Source organism: Crocodylus porosus, unplaced genomic scaffold, assembly GCF_001723895.1.
Source record: "Crocodylus porosus isolate Cpor-Errol unplaced genomic scaffold, CroPor_comp1, whole genome shotgun sequence".
Taxonomy (NCBI): Eukaryota; Metazoa; Chordata; order Crocodylia; family Crocodylidae; genus Crocodylus; species Crocodylus porosus.
In genome coordinates, this window is record NW_017728886.1 from 147,482,658 (window position 1) to 147,498,460 (window position 15,803).

General features: G+C 45.2%; 1 protein-coding gene across 2 annotated transcripts in view; it reads right to left on the bottom strand.

The window, feature by feature from the left end:
- Nucleotides 1–15,803, bottom strand: part of SLC22A23 (solute carrier family 22 member 23) — a 183,735-nt gene that overhangs the window by 14,850 nt on the left and 153,082 nt on the right. For both annotated transcript variants that reach the window (XM_019542696.1, XM_019542691.1), the window contains 2 exons: nt 9,574–9,676; nt 4,165–4,397 (listed from right to left, as the gene is read on the bottom strand). In XM_019542696.1, coding sequence (XP_019398241.1) covers nt 4,165–4,397; nt 9,574–9,676 — 336 coding nt within the window. The remainder of the gene's footprint in view (nt 1–4,164; nt 4,398–9,573; nt 9,677–15,803) is intronic.

A 15,803-nucleotide genomic window follows, 5' to 3' on the forward strand; every position in this document is an offset into this window, starting at 1 on the left:
GTTACTAAGACGCATCTTTCTTGCCAAAACGCAAAGTGAGTTTACAGCATGTAAAATTATTCACAAGTTGCAATTGGCTCAAGTTCCTAAGCAACACTAAGTAATGCCACATAACAGGCAGAACAATTGTTATGTGAGTTTGGCACAACTCAGCACTTGAGCATTACCAGAAATCTTAAAAATATTATGAGCCAGGAGAGACCTTGGAGCCTTACTCGGTTTGCTGTTGACAAAAACTTTAGCCCCCTGTCTCATCCTCTGTCTCCTTTCCTTTGCAGCTCTGATTAACAGAACTTTGGTGCAGTTCATGGACTCCAGACAACATTTCTCTTTTCTTTTCAAACCATTCTCTAGTTGCCTGTAAAGAGGGAAATTGGTATGGCAGGTGGGAGAGAGGGAGGGGGAAGAGGCAGAGGCACTGCAGCAGAAGGAGCCGAACTTGCTTCCAAAGCCTTTTCCTCCTCTTTTCCAAAAGCTGCCTATCAAACTGCACAGGTCTGAGAAGCCTAGGATGCCAAGATATGCTGAAATGACAGCAATGTCTACAGTTATCTCTCATTTTTGATTTTTTGAAAGAATAAGCCACCTGGCTCCATTTAGGAAACAATCTGTGAGGATCTGCAGAGGAAAGCTCTCTCTTCGTTTTTTTTTTAAGGTGGAAAAAAGACTTAGCTAGCTCTCTCTCAGAAATTGGTTGATTCTCATTTGTTCTGTATAAGACACTGATAAATATGTCACCTCTTTGGAGATGAGTGAATTTAGTGTTGGAAGAAGTGCCAGATGGACAGCCTTGGTTGGAGTCTGAGGTCCATACAATGTGTATGCAACAGACATACTGCCTGCTTATTGCCTCAGCTCTGGGAAGGAGCCAGCTCCAAGGCTGAGAAGGTCTTTCAGAAAAAGGGGTGGAGACTCTCCCTCTGTTGAGTCTGTTAAAGATGCTGGTTAATAGTCTGGTCTGGGAGCGAGGCCAGGGGATGTTCAGTTTCTTTTTTCTCATGACATATATTCTCTCTGGTTGACTGCCTATGGGAGAGAGGCGTCTACAGAAAGTTAACTCATTCAGCACTTTAGAAACAAGTTTTTTTTGCAGAATCAGGCGCCTCCCATTGACTCTAGTTTATTTTCAACAGTTGGGAAGGGAAGAGCCCATGAGAACGGGGCAGAAAGCTTCTAATTCATTCTTTACGTCCATCTTCAAGGTTGGGAATGGAAGGACAGCAGAAATAGTCTGGGGTTATTCCAGTCTAATTACCCTGGTTTCTTTAAAAATCTTTTGTTCATCATTATTATACAGAATCTTATTGTTTAGATGGGATCCTATTCCACCCTGCTGAAGTCCCTGAAAATATATAACATGCCATCATCCTTAAGTCATAAAATTGCACCAAAGTGTAGAGGTGTGTGAAGTGGGCCATATTCAATTTGGATTCGGCCCGAATCGGGAACAGTGATTGGATTTGTTGATTTGGATCACTGTCCCTAATTTGATTTGACCAAATCTGAATCTGAAGATTCAATGCTGATTTGGAGAATCAGCAATTCAGCCACAGACACAGCTTTAAATGTTTTTTCTAGGCACCAACACAGCTCATGAACGATGCTGGGGCACATGGAGTATTTCACAGGAGCGTGGGGCTCCCCCTGTGCATTTGGCGATGAACACAGAAGCGGACCGGAAGTACTTCTGGTCCACTACTGGGTCTGCCAGTGAGTGCACTGGAGGCTCCCCCCATATCCTCCCTGGCCCAAGAGGCCCCAGTTGTCAAGGTGGAGGGGCATGGGGGAACTCCCCAGAACACTCCCCGGTGAACCTGGAAGTGGACTGGAAGTACTTCTGACCCACTTCTGGGTCTGCTGCCCAGTGTGCTGGGGAGCCCCCTGGGCTCCTGTAGGATGCTCCATCCACCCTAGCATCGCAGTGTTGACGAGCTGCCTGGTACCTTGAGGTATGCAGAAAAAACATTTAAAGCTGTTTCTATGTCTGAATCTCCAAATCTTTTGGAATCTCTCCAAATTGATTTGGAGAGATTAAAGGGTCTCTTGATTAGATTTGAAGATTTGGTCACTGAACCGGGCTGAATTGAATCAGGGATCGAAGCTTCACACAGCCCTACCAAAGAGGAGGACTTGGTCTTATTTTTTGTACGACCTGGGTATCACGGATTGGGACAGGGTGGAACAGGATCACACTAAGGCACAATAAGATCTGGCTCACATGTTATACATCCACACAATCTACATTTATTGAGAGTTATGTTTCTTAACTGTGTTGCTACCTGTGAATTGCCAGTGGCTAGCAACAAGTTTATCAAAGAGGAGGAAGGAGGAAACAGAGCTCCTGCGTTGATGGGACTGCTCAGAGTAATACCTATTTTGGGAGCCACCGCAGAAGCAAGTGCAGTCCACTCAACCTGACTCTTTTGTCAATGGCCATTTGTCTATTTTTTTCTTTTAATAAAACTCGATATAACCAGAAGCTACCAAAATCCAACCAGCTTCCCATGATATACCTTTGGTGAACAATGTTCCCCACAGATGGTAAATGCCTTTTCAGCACAAAGAAACAGAGAGGAACTCGGAGTTTCTGTCAATCAGTTTCAACTCCTTAAGCAAGAATGTTGCATGTCAAAAGCACCTGAGAAAGGGGATGGATCCTTTTTTTGTTTGTTTCCTGTCTTATTTTCTTTATAGCCTCTTTGAAGGACAGCTCTGTTGGATCCTGCTCATTGGAACCTGGATGCAGTTTCCATGGATTCTCTTAAGAATCTATTCTTTTTTTTAAAAAACATGGTTTTCTTAAGAAAATGAACATCAGATTCCCCTCTCCCCCCTTTTTTTTTTTTTTTTTTTTTATAAACAATCGGTTCTGACATGCCAGCCAAGATGGAAATACAGTGTTTTTAAAATCTTCCTGAAGTGGGTGACTAAGGATACTGTTACATGTTACATCCTTAACATGTGTTAAGGGCTCCTAAAACAGAAGTGTCCACACATTAGAGCAGGAAAACATAAACTAAGTGCACTCTGAGCATCTCAGAGAGACTCCTCTTCCAGCACAGATTATCTTGAGCTCATCTCGGGCAGCTTGTGTCGCAGTCACATTAGACTCTTTCATAGGCCGAAGAGGTGGGAGTAGTTCTCCAGTATCCCAGGAGGCATCGCTCCCAACCATTCCCAGGTGGATACTCTTTCTTCCCCCAGAGCAACAATGGGAGTAGCCAGAGGAGACTTCAAGGTAAGAAGTCACCCCCCCATTCTGGACTCACCCCCATGCTCTCTATTTACCTGCACTGGTACTGTGCTGCTTGCCTGCCTGCTAATTACTGCCTCCACAGCCATTGCTGCAGCTGCTGCTCTCTGGGCTGAGCCTAGCAGCGGTACTTGGGTTCCCCTCCCTTGACTGTTCCCCAGGGTAGTTCCAGCAGGCACAGGCAAGCAGGACGCTGTAGGAGGTAAGCATGGATCTGGGATGAGTGGGGGCCGATCTGGGGTGGAAGGCATGATCCACTGGGTAGAGGTTTGCTGGGAAAGGGTGTGACATGGGCCTTATCTGGGCTGGTGGGAGCCAGAGGGGACCCAACCTGGGCAGATGGAGGCTGATGGGCCCAGTGTGGCTGTCTGGGTCCTGATCTGGGCCATTCAGAGCAGGTGAGCCAGACAGACAGGAGTCAACTTGGCAGCTCTTAGCCACGCTCCTTTTCACCAGCCCTCTAAGGGCAAGTCAGAGCATACAAATGCTTACAACTTATGCTGCTTTAACATCAACTAACATTCCTGAAAGTTAACATGTGCTGGTTGTAACATGTGATTATTCCCTTAGTCTCATGGGCTGTTCTACAATACCCTGAACAATGGAGGACAGGGGAGAAGAGGACAATAGAGCGTCACTGTAATTTAAAGAGTGCAGATAAGGTAAGGAAATCTACACCAAGTTACATTCTCTCTTGCCTGCAATAAGAATGCAGAACATGTGAAACAGGCTTCTCCATGCACAGATGATTTGCTGCTTCTTTGCACTGCAGTAGATCTTTATGAAATTCCTTCCTTTCCCCTCCCTCCAACTGTTAGCTGAGACCAGCCAGAGGTTCAAGACCTCATGCCACTCTGGAATACAACTTGCCCTGATCTCCAGTTGCAAATCACTTGGATGTCTTCACTTACAGTTGAGAAGGCCAAGCTGTAGAAGTGATGCCAGAGCTGTTAGAATCATGAACAGCAACAGTCCTCCTCTTCGCCCTAGAAACCCAACAACTGGGCACATGGCTAGACAAGATGCCAAAGCAATCCCAGCCATGGTATAGTAGTCCGCATAGAAATTATGGGTGATCGGCATCTTCACCTCAGGGCTCATCATGCTTTTTGCAAAACAGTGGTGTATCCCAAAGCCAGTCAGCCTAGAGGAAACAGAAAAGAGCAATAGATCACTGCTAAGTCAGCAAATACTGAAATACAACAAGCCGGAAGGGAACACCAAGTCTGAGGTGAGACTTATGTCCATCTTGGCATGTATGACCTAGCACAATGAGGCTCAGATCTCATTTTGGCCCCCACTGTTCTTCTGTAGAAGGAAAAATTGAAGTTGGAAAAAAAAAATCAAACCAAAGAGGAGACATCTCTTGGTTTGATGCTAATAGGTGCTGGACAACAGTAGGTCCCACATCGAATGATAATAGTTGGGTTTTTTTTATTATGTGATTGGAAGCAACCTGAAATCTGCCCGGAAAACCAATCAAAAGCTGCCCACAAACTAACTGAACAGACTTCTATCACTATTTAATCTTACTCCTAGCTCTTGTAATCAGTGCTATTATATGGTTTATAAAGAAGCTGTGTGTGTTCAGGCAGCAAAGAGGTTTCATATAAACCAGACCACACCAAAGACAGCAACCTCCAACTAGCAAGGTAACGCTGCTGCTGACAGCTCTCAAAATGAATGTTTAACGTGACATGGTGAACTTGTATTTAATTCATTGCTGATTGTTATGAAAGAGACAATGCATGGATTAAGCTGCGATTTATGTCGCCCTTCCACTTTGCCTTCCATTTATTTTAACACAAGAACAGGTTCTTTTCTGGTCTAACCACCATGTTTCCTCCCCTTGGTTTCAAATGCTTATTTTAAAAAATGGTGGGTAGTAGAAAGAAACTGCTATACTGGTGTGATATAAAACCAGTGACAAGGGACCTGTTATATTTTAGTCCTATGAATGCCACCCTCAGAGGGTGCCATAACTCTCCCAGAAAAGAACTACATATGTGGCAAGTCCTGTAGTATTTGGGTAACATGGATCTGCTGCCTTAACTGAAAAGTAAACGACACATTACCAAACACCTATACATTAAGGCACCTTCGTATTCTAGCCTTTAGAACGACTGGCTACATGTTATATCAATATACCATCATTTGCCTTAGAAATCTATAGTGCATTCCATACAGAATCTTTTTCTGACTTTAACTATGAGCTTTACTAGTCAGACAACATTATATTTAATATATTAGTGGGCAATCTTAATCCATTACATATACAAACAAATACATACATTTTAGAGTGACAGCCATGTGACAGATTGAATACCCATATAATTTATCCTCTGTATTTTGCTCTCTAATCCACATTTCCAGAATTTATTCTAGTATCTTAAACTGTTTAACAGCTGCAGAGTTGTAGTTTTTAATAAATCAGTCTACCCTGAAGAATTTTTCTCTTTCTTTCTTCCTGAAACACCTCACCTTCCCCCAGATTTACAGCTTCCAAAGTTTCACAATAGTGATGAAGGAGGAGAAACAGTAATAAGGAAATATAGTAAGCTTCTGCCTACATAGGTTCAGTTGGTCCAATACTGTAATTCAGGGCTGTCTGTATTCTGAATGGCTGGAGGGTACATGCCCCCTAAGCTTCAGGCCACAGTAGACTGAGTCCTGCCATGCCAAAATGGGGGGAGTGACACCCAGTGGGCTGCAGTTTAACTCCTTGGGGGCCAGATATAGCTGTAACTTAACGTGGGGTCACTGAAATTTTTCTTGTGAATGAAGATGACAGGACGGCTCTATAATAAGACAGATGCTACCAATGGACTGGTTATTTTGAAAACCCTGTAAGACAGATTTCCACACATTCTTATTCTTAGGCCAAGATCTAGTGCTCCCAACACTTTGTTATCTCTATTTAAGTCTCACAGATTATTCAAGTGATGACCTCATGCAAGGGATATATTAGAAACACATTCATGTCCCTTTGATAAGGTAGTTGGGAGCACTTAGAAAGATTTCAAGTCTGTAATTTTGTGGCATGCCCAAGCATTCTTATGCTGTGTCTAAGAAAGTGTATTTTCCCCATATAATCCCTTAGCAACGTTGAGGACGCAACCAGTTTAATCACTAAACAATGAAGTGACCTTGTATTTCTTAAAAAGCAGCCTTTTTTCTTTGCCAAATTAAAATGCTTACTTTTAGAAATATTAAACCAAGTATATAACAGTTTTATAACTTTGCAATTTATTACTTTCAATTAACTAGGCATTGTTTTCTCTTCCCCATCTTCTTCCTTGGAATACGAGTCAAGACACGAGGACAAAAATCTTATTCTTCTTCACCTCACAGTCTCCCCAATTCCTCCTACGAAATGTATAAAACCTATGGATTAAAGTGGTAGCCATTAACTGTCCTCCATGTAACTGGAATCTACAGCTTGCTCTTTAACTTAAGCACAGGTGGAGAAAAAAAAATTTGGGGGGGGCTGAGTGCATGTGCACACACACATATGCCCCTCCAACAGGTGAGTCTGCGTGGGGAGGGAGTAAGGCAGGGGCTGGGACAGGGCGCTGCCCAGCCGGGGTGGGGCATAGGAAAGAGCTGCAGCTTGTTCAGGACATGGGGGAAGTCTCCTGCCACTGCACGTGCCAAGGGAAGGCACGGGGGTGCACGCCCCCAGATCTGTGTGGGGCAAGGCAGGATGCCACTGTGGGCTAGGCCCTGGGTTGTGCTGGGCTCTTCCTGGCAGGTGGCAGCAGTGCTGGGAAAGGGGGCTGGTGGGGCTACAGCAAGTTTTCTGAAACTGAAGTTTTCGGGGGCTGCAGCCCCCCCTCCATAGCACACTCCCAGCACCGCTGGGGTTGCCTGCCCCCCACCGGCAAGAGCCTGGCATTACCAGCCCGTGGCAGCAGCCTGCCCTACCTCACACAGATCTGGGGGCACATGCCCCCCATGCCTTCCTGCAAGCCACTTGCGGCTCAGTCCTGTGCCATGCTGGCTGTGCAGTGCCTGCCCTTCCCCTAGCCTCAGGCTGCCCTAGCTCCAGTCCCTCCTTCACCGCTGCCTGCGTGCCCCTCCCTACCCCTGCTGCAGCTGTCGGAAGCCCTTGGCTGGGCTCCTTTGAATCTCTACCGCTGCCCTGTATTTGGTGGGGCTCAGCCCCATAAGCCCCCCCTTCCGCCATCTATGCACCTAAGAAAAAATGTCTTCTTTCACTAACTAGAAGACCAAACACAGAACAATTATTTAACAGTTGACTTCAATTTTAAAAGAACATTGTGAAAAAAGCACTCTGTTCAAATTTGCTGATGACACTAAGATGTAAGGGGATGTGGGCACGCTAGAAGGGAGGAATAGGCTGCAATTGGACCTAGACAGGTTACAGGGGAGGGCGGATGAGAATAGGATGGGATTCAACACTGAGAACTGCAAGGTGATGCACCTGGGGAGGAAGAACCAGCACCATACCTACAAGCTGGAGAACTCCCTTCTCGTCAGTGCAGAGGCAGAAAAGGATCTTGGAATCATCATTGATGCCAAGATGAACATGAGCCGGAAGTGTAAGGATGCAGTCAGGCAGGCCAACCATACTTTGTCATGCATCCACAGATACATCTCAAGCAGGTCCAAGGAGGTGATCCTCCCCATCTATGCGGCACTGGTCAGGCCACAGCTGGAGTACCGCGTCCAGCTCTGGGCGCCGCACTTCAAGAGGGATGTGGACAACATGGAGAGGGTCCAGAGGAGGGCCACTCGCATGATCAGGGGGCAGCAGGGCAGGCCCTACGAGGAGAACCTGTTCAGCCTACACAAGAGAAGGCTGAGGGGGGAATCTAGTGGCCTGTTACAAACTAGTCAGAGGGGACCAGCAGGCATTGGGGGAGTCCCTGTTCCCCCAAGCACGACCAGGAGTTACTAGAAATAATGGTCACAAGCTGGCAGAGGGTAAATTCAGATTAGACATCAGGAGGTGCTACTTCACAATCATAGTTTCATAGTTTCTAGGGTCGGAAGGGACCTGAACAGATCATCTAGTCCGACCCCCTGCCATGGCAGGAAAGAATACTGGGGTCAAACGACCCCAGCAAGGTGTTCATCTAGCCTCCTCTTAAACACCCCCAGGGTAGGAGCCTGCACCACTTCTCTTGGAAGTTGGTTCCAGACCCTCGCCGCCCTGACCGTGAAGTAGCGCCTCCTGATATCTAACCTAAATCTACCCTCTGCCAGCTTGTGACCGTTATTCCTGGCCACTCCTGACTGTGCTTGGGGGAACAGTGACTCCCCCAATGCCTGCTGATCCCCCCTGACTAGTTTATAATAGGCCCCCTCAGCCTTCTCTTTTGGAGGCTGAACAGGTTCAGGTCCTGTAGCCTCCCCTCGTAGGGCCTGCCCTGTTGTCCCCTGATCATACAAGTGGCCCTCCTCTGGACCCTCTCCTTGCTGTTGACATCCCTCCTGAAGTGTGGCGCCCAGAACTGAACGCACTACTCCAACTGCGGCCTGACCAGTGCCGCATAGAAGGGGAGGATCACCTCTTTGGACCTGCTCGAGATGCACAATCAGGGCGACTAGGATCTGGAACCAACCTCCAAGCGGAGTAGTGCTGGCTCCTACCTTGGGGGTCTTTAAGACAAGGCTTGACAGTCACCTTGCTGGGGTCGTCTGAGCCCAGTTTTTTCTCCTGCCCAGGCAGGGGGTCGGACTTGATGATCTGCTCAGGCCCCTTCCGACCCTACAAACTATGAAATGCAAAAATACCACCTGGTAGGACTATTCTGTCTTCTTGACTCTACCTACTGGACTAGAGGGTAATATTTTCAAATGCATCCAGAGACTGAGGAGCACAAGTCCTTTGTATCTGGAAAGTAAAGGTGGAATTCAGATAGAAATCAGTATGACTTGTGGTCCTAACTCACTTAAGAGCACTTGGAAATTGTATCCACTTACCAATAGCCAGTGTTTGTACGTGAGGGAGGCAGAGAGAGGAAAGCTTAATGACTGAGACAACAATGCACTTGCAGGGCTACCATTTCCAAGAAGCACCTGATTTTTTTGCTCCATATCTTAAAATGTCTGGAGAAGGAGCTTACCACCAGCACCCAACTCCCATCTTAATTCTCCTGTTAAGCTTCTTCAAGTGCAAAAACTTTCCTGGTATATAGCTCACTCTTCTCATCAAAGATCAGTTATCAGAGACAGGGTGTACCTGTACTGGGAGGAAGATGGCCTCTGTGTTTTCCAGCATTGCCCACTATCTACTTTCAGTTTACCAGCAGCAAACACGTTTGACATACTTGACAGGAAGATGTTGGACTTACGAGTTCACACACAATACCACAATGTTTTTCCACAGGTTCCTGGTTCCCACCACTTTAACAATGCAGACCTTCTTGGGCCTCCTGGTAAGCTCCTTTTCGAGCTCTGAAACAAACCAAATCAAAAGTCATTCTCTGGTGGGTGGGACAGCAAAATATCTGGGGAGTTTAGTCTTTGTTATGGGAAGAGGGGGTTCATTGCTTCTTTTGTTGCTCTGAGGATGCCACACACCTTAAACAATTCTTGATCAGTTTTCAAGGCTCCAAATCCTGCTGACCCCCTCTACAGAGTAAGTGGGGGTCATGTGGATCCCTTCAGATTCCAAAGTTTTTCCCAGTTTAAAAATATTTATGCAGAAAATATACTCAGAGGTAGGAAGCGGAATTCAAATGGACAATCAGGCCCAGAGCCAGAGTGCTAAATAAGGTGGCCTGATATACACCAGCATCTCTACTAGTGTTATAATCCTGATCAGCAGTGCTTTCTGCTCATGCTATACCTTTCCCAGAAACAGCCCTCACATATGCAACAAAACCTGTGTCATTTCTGTAACATGGACCTGTGCCACTGAGGAGGGGATTGAATACTGTCAAATTCATTTGATATGTGCAGTCTTAAGGAACACTGAAACCTAGGGTTCCAGAAAGAAATGGCTAATACATTGTGTTCAGGTCACTGTTTGTCCTGAATTTCAGCCATGTAAAGTAATTTTAACAGAAATTAGAAATGGAGGGAGGCCTTTAAAAAAAGAAAAAGAAAGAAGGAAAGAAAAGGTGGCTCATTGTAACAATCCCCTCAGAATACGAAGCAGCACTCAGTGCTCTAGGATGGGGGTATGCATCAGCCTCACAGCCCTATCTGTTGTTTTCACAGTCCTGCTGGGGCAACTGTGAAAGGCTGTTGCAGTTTTGTACTGGCATGCGGAAAACCCTTGACGATGGGAATTTGCAACACTTTTTTGTGACAAAAGGCAGAAAGGAGGACACTGTCCATTCACTTAAACATTTGAGCCCTCAGGATTAATTTAACAGTTACATAAACATTAGACCATTCTTTTCAAGACACCAGATCAGTTACAAATAATTTAAATGGTAAAACCCTGGTAAAAACTTACAAAATGGCAACCAGAGAGAAACACAATAGCAGAAAAATCCAAGAGTACAAACTGTACCCATTTTTTTTTTATTCATATCACCCAAAAAACTATGTACCAGTTACAATACATACTGGCTGCTTTAGGAGATTGCAAGACAGCCATCCTTTAAGTCCTCTGCATCAGACTGCTTGATACATACATGAATAGTCTGGCTGTCTCTAGCCCCACTGTCTTCTCCAAACTTTTAATGGAGTAAAATGTAATAAAGATTCTCCAAAAGGAATACAAGATAAGATGAAGGCAAACTGCTGGGGGATGGAAGAAATCGTATGTTCACTCGTATTTGAGAAATGTCTTTATTAACAAAATACTGATGCAGAAACACTATTTATGCCAATATCCATGCCCTTCACTACCAACAGATAAGCTAGGCAGGTAAACCTTACCTTCAAGGCCAAGTTTTGAAGAGGTAGAGAGTAAAATGTATATTATGCTTGTGTGCAAGTAGAATACAATGTTGCTTTCATACTTACACAAAATCTTTAAATATCTGATCTACAAAATGCAGCTTGAAAAAATACCTATGAAAAGGTGTTTGATTATATTATTAAGCACAATAATTTGTACTGCAGTATTGAGTAGTTGTCTTGGTTACAGAATAAGTCCCAAAGTGTTGGACACTGAAAAATGATGATACCCACTCCCCCCAAAATTATAACAAGTATAAAAATGAAACATGAGAGGTGGATACAGCCAATGCATGCAGGGGTACAAGGAAACAAAAGCCAGTATTTGTCAGCACAAAAAGTCTAAGCCAGAGCACACACACTACATAACTGTTATCAAGATTTCTGTAGGCACCAGTGAGGAGGAGAATTTTAAGGTGCTGAAGGACTGCAAAGAGACTGGATGATCGGAGGCTCCTCCCCATCTGCACAAAGGGAAACAACATTTAACTAAAAGCAGTGAAGCCAGAAATCAGCATTCTCTGCAGCATCCAGGGAGTCTGTAGTTAGTGCAGGAAGAGTATATAAGTTTCATAGTAGTTAGGGGTCAGAAGGGACCTAAATAGATCATCTAGTCTGACCCCCTGCCACTGGCCAGAGCACATGCTGGGATCACACAACCCCAGACAGGCGTTCATCCAGCCTCTTTTTGAATTTACCCAAGGTAGAAGCGAGGACCACTTCCATAGAAAGTTGGTTCCAGATCCTAGCCACTCCAACAGTGAAATAGTGCCTCCTAATTTCTAACCTGAACCTATTCTCCAGCAGCTTCTGGCCATTGTTCCGCATCACCCCAGATGCTGCTGGGGGGATTAGGGCGCTTCCTATTTGCTGCTGCTCTCCCCTAATGAGTTTGTAGGCAGCCACCAAATCCCCCATCAGCCTCTGCTTGCTGAGGCTGAACAGGTTCAGGTCCCTCAGCCTTTCCTCACAGGGCCTCCCCTGCTGCCCTCTCACCAAGCAGGTGGCCCTCCTCTGAACCCTCTCAAGGCAGGCCACATCCTTCTTAAAGTGCGGTGCCCAGAACTGGATGCAGTACTCCAATTGTGACCTGACCAACGTCGCGTAGAGGAGGAGTATCACCTCTCTGGACCGGCTTGAGATGTATCTTTGGATGCACGACAAGGTGCGGTTGGCTTTGCTGGCTGTGGTCTGGCATTGGCAGCTCATGTTCATCTTGGAGTCAATGACTACAAGATCCCTTTCCGCCTCTGTGCTCTCAAGGGAGGAGCTTCCCAGCTTGTATGTATGCTGTGGATTCTTTCTCCCCAAGTACAGCACCCTGCATTTATCTACATTGAACCCCATCCTATTACTATCCGCCCACTTCTGTAGTCTGTCTAAATCTAATTGCAGCCTCTCTCTCCCTTCGAGCGTGCCTACCTCTCCCCACATCTTGGTGTCATCAACAAACTTGGACAGCGTGTTTTCCACCCCCTCGTCCAAGTTGCTGATGAAGATGTTGAGCAACGTAGGCCCCAGGACTGAGCCCTGGGGGACCCCACTATTCACATCCTGCCAGGTCAAGTGCAGCCTGTCCACCACTACTTGCTGGGTGTGCCCCATCAGCCAATTTCTGACCCATCCAACTGTGTAGGCATCAATGCCATAGTCGCTCAGTTTATTAATGAGAATGGGGCGAGAGACAGTGTCAAACGCCTTCTTAAAAGTCCAGAAAGACTATGTCCATGGTGATACCATCATACAAGGATTTAGTTACCTGGTCATAAAAGGCCATCAGGTTGGTCTGGCAGGACCTGCCTTTGATGAACCCATGTTGATTTCCCCTGCTGGCCTCTCACAGATGTGATCCTTGATAATTTTTTCAAGGATTTTCTCCAAGACCGATGTGAGGCTTATGGGCCTATAGTTTCAGGGGCCTTTGAAGTTAAGATGAGTAAACTTCTGTCTTTTGACATGGCAGAGGGATGGAGTGAAATAGTTAAAGTCAACTTTGCAGCAATTTCTGAATGGGTGTAGGAGGGGCAAAATCATTCTGAATATGCCCATATGGCAACGAACATTTGTAAAACATGACCTGAAGCCTCATAAAGAGACAAGAAGTAAAGAGGAGAAAGTCAAACAAAATGAATGATATTGTATAACGTCATGGTACACAAAAAGGCTTAACAAGGTGTCCTCTGGTAGTGGTATTAGCTGTTGTTACAACTGTCAGATCTGCATGCTCCCAGAGTGGAATGGTGTAGCTTTAGCCAACTAGTTGTAACCTCAACCTCGTTTTAGTTGGAGTTAAAATTTCAGGGTGTGGACAGAAATGCATCTCCCCACTGTAACTGAGAATGCTTTGCAGGAAGCGTTCTGAGTTGCAATAATCCCCTAGACCAAACAGAAGTTCACTGTTGGTTCCAGGGGGAGAGGAATCTAGCTGCTGGCTGGGAGCCTACAGCCCATTCCCACCAGCAGCGGGCCCTCCTCCCTTCAAACCTGTCACTGTTTGCAGAATGGGAGGGGGAGGAAGGGAGCAGAGGAAGCTCATTCTAAGGGTTCCCAGCTGGTGCTGGAGGGTGGGGTAGGTGAACTGGAGCACTCTAATCTTGGGGGGGCTCCAATACACCTGCCCCACCATCCAGCAGGGCATGATAAAACCCCAAAATGAACTCACTGTGCTCCTTTCCCCTCTCCCATTCTGAAAACAGCAACAGGCTGGGAGGCAGCACAGACAGAAGTTATAGAAGACGCTCTGTTTTGAAACATCTTCATCTGACCCCTCATGCAATGAGGGTTCAGATTTTTGCCTGAATGGCCATTTTTGAAGCTGTCTGCAGCTGTCCACTTGTGTTTGGTCATGGCTATAGACTGCCTTCTGTGGCAAGATTGTGTGAAAATTGCCACTTCTGTCTATGCCAACAGTGATTTAGTTTACTTCTGGAGCATGCAGATGTAACAGGTACATTGCTACAGCTGATGTTGGTCTTAAATAGTAACTCTCCCTATCTTTTTAAAGCAGCTGAAAACTATGTCTGTCCATAGCCAGGAATGCTGGTTTCCCAATGCAGCTTCTTCCATCAGTATAAGAAATTAAGAGCCATGTATCCACACTGCTTGGAACATTCAGACCTTGATTTAAACATGTTGGGGACACCCAGTTCCAGAGATTTGGCTTAGATCACTGTTAAGAGTAGAGTGAAAGATAGTTCATCCCCTGCCAATACGAAGTGCCTAGGTCCCGTCTAATTTTAAAACTTCACAATCCAAAGCATTTCCACCTCCCTCTCTGGGAGGCTATTTTATAGTTCAGTGGATCTCACTGTATAAATAGATTTTACTGACCTATATCTTAAAATGCTGCCACTCAATTCCATGCCATTAACTCAATTTTATTTCTTACGCCAGACTGAAAATGCTTCTTTAGGCCTGTTTTTCCCACTCTTCAGATATTATCTCCTTTAACCACTGGTATTCATCCATGCTTTATATACTTAACTTTTTCAATACTTCCTTAAATCAATGCTGTCAATTATTTTGCTATTTTTAACTACACTCACTCCAATTTATGGTTATAGTACGAGGGTAACCAGAAGTATATTCCAGATGTGGGCACACTATAGCTATAGACAGAGGAACTAACACTGCTGCACATACAGTCTTAAACTGCAGACCAAGTACTGATGCGCTTAGTTTCTGATAAAGTCCTTCACTCATAAGCTTAGCCAATTATTCTTGTTCTAGTTGCCATAAGCATTTAAAACATAAGACAAAATCATCAGATTGCAAACAAATGCAACTCTCAATAATACTCAGATTAGTTGACCCTTTGGGTAACCTTTCTCACTTCTTCACTTTTTTCCATTGTTCCCTTATCTGTAACTTAGACATATAACCAAGCATCCTCAAAATATGAGGCCAGGCTGGCATTTAAACTCCAATTTATGGCAACAGATGTAGCAGAGACTATAAGCCTTTACCTCCCATTTAAGTGTATAATAATAGTACAATATAAGGAAGAACATTTGTCTGAAATGCTAAGAGCCCTGGACAAATACTTAAAAATATGCATATTATACCATCACCACTGCAATTCCCTTCATTTACCACCACTTCACCAGCAACATAAAACACAAACAATGACTAACTCTGGCCTAGCAAGATAAGCAGCAGTGTGCCCTCCTACTCACTTCAACCTCACCCAATGACCAAAGTACCAGGGGGAAGGCTTGACCTTCTGGAGAGGGGTTTCAAGGCAAACTGAATAGGACGGCTGTGGAGACAGCAAGAAAAGAGGGAAGTTCTACAAGGAAGGGTCTTCAAGAAAGAGGTCTTGCCAGCAGCCTACTGTTTTATACACCAACCAGACTCTACTTAAGGTATACAAATGCAATTGCCTGTTACAGGGGAAAAAAGATGGACTATTTATTAAAAAGGGAGATCTCGGATCATTTCAACTCTCTGGCTAAGTACAGACATTCAAAAAGCCCAAAGCTGAATCAATTCGGTCTTCACAGGTTAGTCTAAAGTGTGTAGACTGAACCAATAAGCAAGTGAACAGACATTCACTTTTGATTCCGGAAATGCAGCCACATACCTGTAGTGGCTCAGGCCAGAAGCCGGGAAGGAGAGAGGGGGGCACTAGAGCATGGCTCTCTGGCAGTGTTTACTTCTTCTTTCTGCT